Below are 5598 nucleotides of genomic sequence, written 5' to 3'. Positions count from 1 at the left end.
AGTGCTCAAAATGGTATCTTTTATCTTTGCTTGGAAGGGGTGGGATAAGTTTTCAAAACTTAGCTTGATTATAAGATTACGATTCCCCAAGAATGTATTTACCATATTGTTAAACATTTCTAACACCGTCCAAATTATGTCAGATGACAGGTAGGAAACGTGACAATTGAGGGAGTAGGTAAATTTCATGAGCTCATTAATGAAAACTCGTATGCTGTTACAGCATCAAACAACACCAATAGTTGTATCTATGTTGAGTTTATTTATCACGATACTGTTATAATTTATTTAAAAAACACTTAAAAATATTATAACAAACAAACACAAATTTTATTTTTGCTTGTTCTTACTTGCCACTTAAAAAGTCAAGTGTCAATAACTGTATGATGGCCTCCGAAAAGTATTTTCTTGTTTATCAAGACAAATTTAAGCCACAAAGAGAAAAAAGGAACAAATGACAAAAGTACTGTTTGTTTTGGTGTGACAAATTGAAAACCATCGTTATTATGTATGTATTATGTTCTTATTTTTTAAGTAGAAACTTATATTTAACTTATTTATCATATTCTACTTTCGTTTTCTGTATTATCAATATAAACATCAGACGGTACCAATTTAACAGCACTACATCATGTACATGTAGGTGCGCATTTTCGACAAATTATGTGATGATCGAGGCAAAAGTATTTAAAAGTCTTACAACCTTATACAAACGTTGAAAAGCATTTACATAGCCAAATCCGGGTTGAGTCCAATCAAGTTATCGGAAAGAGTATATTTCGCAATATATTACATGAATATCTTAACATGGATGTATTGCTCGAATATTTTGTTAACTGATATGAAGAGAATAAGAATTATAAATATTAAAAATGATTAAAAAATAATAATGTTAAGATAAGGTGTTTATTCTTGCAAATGAGGCAAATATCCATTAAAGACCAATGGACAAAGATGTCACTGTGAAGTTGGGGCCCCAGTGAACAATTAAAAGTCATCGTACGGACTTCGACAATAAGCCAAAATAAGCTAAAAGGACCACGGGAAGACAACATGAAATCAATTCAAGTGAAAACAAACGACCTTATTTATGCTATACCACTACAGTAAATGGACAACCGTTGTGTCACACTGCTACCAACGACAACTACTGGATTAAGCCATCTGTCTTTGAACAAACACATAAAGAATGTGACGTGGTAAAACATATTTTGGGGTATCCCATCATGTTAATCCTATCCAAACTGAGAAAATACAGTGTTGATTTTTGAATGATACGTTAGATGATAATAAATCTGGATGCTTCTTACCTTGTATACAGATACCTTATGTTACAAAGTTTCCGTCTGTCATATGGCCGTTGTCCTTGATTTTCATTTTCATGGTTCAGTGACTGCTTGAATAAAAACACCAAACATTTTTTTATCAAGTGAAATACTCATTATTAGTAATAGGATAATATATTTGGTATATGGGTTCCTTGCAACGTCTACATGTCCGTCAAGTAGGGTTCCAAATATTTGACCTCGACCCCATTTAATGGATCAGTGACCAAGATTTAGGTTACATGGTCAAGTCCGTATTTCATAAACTATAAGCATTAGGTCAACTATATTTGGTCTATGGAATGAGTGTAAGGTGTACATGTCCGACTGGCATGTTTCATCTGACCTTGATCTCATTTTCATGGTTCATTTTGACAATGTTTAGTGTTTGTGGTTTGGCCTATTTCTTAGATGTTTTAAGCAATCGATCAATTATATTTGGTGTAAGGAACGATAGTATGGTGTAAATGTCTGTCTGGCAGGTTTCATATGACCTTGACCTTACGTTCATGATTTATTGTTCAATGTTAAGATTTTGTGGTTTGATCTGTTTCTCAGGTACTTTTAGCGATGGGTTAACTATATTTGGTGTATGGAATGATTGGAATGTATACATGTCTGTCTGAGATGGTGCTTCTGTTGGTTACTTCATTTTCATAGAAAATTGATAATGTTAAGTTTATGTGGTACTTGTAGTTTACCTTCATATTACAGACTTTTAACATAAATTCAATTATAAGTAAAACAGGCGAGACATTTCAGCGTGTGCACTCTTGTTGTATAGAATCATAGTAATTTTAGAGTTCTCACATCTGTTAGTAAGACATGCGAAGAAGGTGGTGTTTAGTTGGGATCGGATGTGGGCCCCTGTAGCCTAATTTCAGGTCAAATGTCGCAAATTCAGATAAGGTCTATCACAAGTATAATATCGTTATCCTGCACCCTAATTGTTGTATTTTGGTTAAACGTTTTTTTTCATATCAGTTACAGACAGTCTTCTCACATTAAAAACGGCATTATAATGTTATGTTGATCTTTAGACGGATAAATTATGTCAATGGTATTGTTTAACCTGGTGAAAGTATTTTATTCTGGGTTTACATTTCCTGCCCATATCTCATTATATAATAATTCAGAGTATGACCTTTTTATGTTAGTTTTATTGATATTGAGGTCTGTTGGCAAGCTCATTTTCACTTTTGATGCTGTTTAATTACCAGAAGTCCTGTTTATCGATAACTTGTATATTACCACTAAAACGTTCCGTTTGTCGTAATCAGAAGTGATCTTCATTTTTCTTTCTACAACTCGTGGAACCGGGAATGTGTACTTAGCATCTAAAAGTCGTATTTGTATCGCTCTGTGTTCAGTTATTGTTATTGTGCATTTGTCTGTCTCCTTTTAACATGACCATTTCTGTCCCTTTATTGGTTTTATGTTTAACACAATAGCCAAAACATTACACAGAGAACTATAAATAAATGCGCGCTAATCCCACAAAAAACGGGAGTGAACTCAAGTCCTCCATCATAGCTACAACTCATCTGCTTCACTTCTGACATCCACTGTGTTGCTTATGAAATCAAAATTTAATTGTGCACGATATCAGAACATCATTTATATTCAAAAACTATAGTTATGTATACTTTATAAAATTTTTAGCATTAAAATGGCAACAGCAGAACCGTCATGCGATATTTGCCTGAACCTGCATGTGACAAAATCTGCCAGCGTGTGGTGTTCCGAATGTGAAGAAGCGATATGTCAAGACTGTGAACAAAGACATCGCATACAGAAAGCGACTAAAAATCACAAGACAATACCAACAGAAGATTATCAAGAATTACCAATATCTATTACCAACATCAAGCTGGAATGTGAAGATCACAATCGAAAGTTAGATTTTTACTGTTCCATTCACAACGAACCTTGCTGTACGCGTTGTGTTTCTGAAAAACATAAAGACTGCCGGGAACTTAAACCATTACCAGAAGTAGCTGACGGGGTAAAGTCATCCGCTGCATTATTTGATTTACAGGACAGAGTATCAGATATGAGTCAAATTATTGACCAGTTAATACAAGAAAAATTAGACAATAAATCGACTTTACAAATCCAAAGTACGACAAACATTGCCGAGGTTGAACGTGTCCGAAAAGCAGTAAACAAACATTTAGACACAATACAAGAGGAACTGCTGACTAACCATGGGGACGACGACAGACAACAAAGAGATGACATCGATTGCCTGGTTGATAAACTATCAAAAATGAAAACAAATGTTGATGAAATAGCAAATGCTTTTGATAAAACCAAGCAACATGCGTCCAATTTCCAGACTTTTCTTGGAATTAATAAATGGATCCGAGAAATTGAAAACCACGAGATGGAATTGAGATCAGCTCAAAACGACCAGAGTATGGCTAATGTTGATATTCAAATAAAAATTAATCCATTTTTAAGTAATATAGAAAGAGATGTATCCGAATTCGGGAAGTTAGAGATTAATTTTTCCCCATCGACAAAACTTGTTTTACGGAAGGACCAACAAGGCCAACAGATATTGATTCCATCGTCACCGTCTATAAGTCAAATACAACTTTCAACAATTCGTTCGTTTGACATACCGAAGGGGGAGTCACAATGTATGATAACAGGTTGTGACATGTTTGAAGATGAACGAATGATATTTGTCGATTCTAGGGACGTAAATAAAAGAATTGTTGTTATGAATAATAAAGGTTCTTTTATCAAAGAAATAAAATTTAAGGATATACCTTTTGATGTTACAATAATAGACTCAAACACAGCTGCTGTAACATTGTATAACATTAAGAACATTTCTATAGTAGACGTTAACGTATGCAAGACACTGCAGACAATAACTGTAAATAATAAATGTTACGGAATACGTTTCATAGACGGAAAACTATTCGTTAGTATGGGGGATAAAACTATTAAAATCTTCAACTTATCTGGTAATGTCTTGTCGACAGTATCAAAACATAATGAGGCAACATACTGTTCTGTAATGAATCAAACAATTTATTATGCAGCAGAAGAGGTGGCTATTATCTACTGTTGTGATTTGAATGGAAGTGCGCAATGGAAATTCAGTTGTGAAAAATTTGAATATCCAAAAGGTATAACTCACGATTCATCTGGAAATGTGTTCGTGGCATGTAGAGACGTCAACAAGGTCATTGTTATTGAATTTAGTGGGAAGGAGTCCAGAGTTTTGCTAACCTGTGATGATGGAATAAAAAGGCCGCTAGCAATTCATTATAATCGTAAATCTGACATCCTTCTTGTATGTAATCGATCGGGACAATGTTTCATGTACAAAATCATAAACTAAAACATTACATTGCAGAGGCGAATCTAGGGGATGCTCCGGGGGTTGAAATTCCCCCTTTTTGTTTGACAAATAATGCATTTTGTATGTGGACATATGGTTGGAACCCCCCTTTGTATATGACTTGCATGTGTTGGAACCCCCTTTTGAAAATGGCTGGATCCGCGCCTGCATTGCAGTATAGAACTTGCATGAATTTGTTTAATGAAAGATGTATCGCCTGTTGCGAATTTTAGACATAACAATAGTTAACTTGTTGTCTAAACTGAGGACAGCTTTATTCTAAATGATCAACAAACTATTTGTTTCTGAAGGGATATTTGCTTTAAAAAGAGATAAAGATATGCAGCTATACTGTTAATCATAATCAGAATTTGAGAATGGTTTCTGTAAAGTTATAATCAAATGAAAGTTTTTGTATCACACTTTTGTGTTTTATACACATTCCTAAATGAATCTCACCGCACTCCAAAGAGCAAAGAATTCATCGACAAATGAATAGCCGGGACGCTTACAACCAATTGGATCCTACACAAAATTTCCTATGTTTATTACATTATTTTTATATCGAATATAACTTGTACGTCAATACGACAACAACTGAATAACACAAACATTTACATACATCAACATGTAATCGTCGATAGAAAGCAAGTGTCTAATCTTTTTTCAAGCCTTAAATCGTATAGATTCTGATAAAGTTCTATTCAAGTTTTCATAGATTTGAAGAAATTGAGATATGTGGCATACGAAAATGAGACCGATTGATATAATTATTAAAAATAATTAAAACAAGATACTACGATACCGTAAAATTTCCAAAATTTTGTATCATGATCAAATTTCCTAAAAACATAAAGTCAAACTAAACATAGTTCCTGGACAGGTTCCTGACTTTTGACAAGAACAATAACATGT

At 33.9% G+C, this 5598-nt stretch overlaps 1 protein-coding gene across 1 annotated transcript; it reads left to right on the top strand.

Annotated features, from left to right (window-relative positions):
• Positions 1 to 388: 388 nt before the first annotated feature.
• Positions 389 to 5024, top strand: LOC127720373 (uncharacterized). Its single transcript, XM_052226948.1, has 2 exons — positions 389 to 508; positions 2988 to 5024. The coding sequence occupies exon 2, from the start codon at positions 2995 to 2997 to the stop codon at positions 4681 to 4683; it is 1689 nt and encodes a 562-aa protein (XP_052082908.1). The 5' UTR covers positions 389 to 508; positions 2988 to 2994; the 3' UTR covers positions 4684 to 5024.
• The last annotated feature ends 574 nt before the right edge of the window (positions 5025 to 5598 follow it).

Source organism: Mytilus californianus, unplaced genomic scaffold, assembly GCF_021869535.1.
Source record: "Mytilus californianus isolate M0D057914Y unplaced genomic scaffold, xbMytCali1.0.p SCAF_11, whole genome shotgun sequence".
Classification (NCBI taxonomy): Eukaryota; Metazoa; Mollusca; class Bivalvia; order Mytilida; family Mytilidae; genus Mytilus; species Mytilus californianus.
The sequence above is the reverse complement of the archived record's forward strand: the minus strand, read 5'-3'. Positions and strand labels throughout refer to the sequence as shown.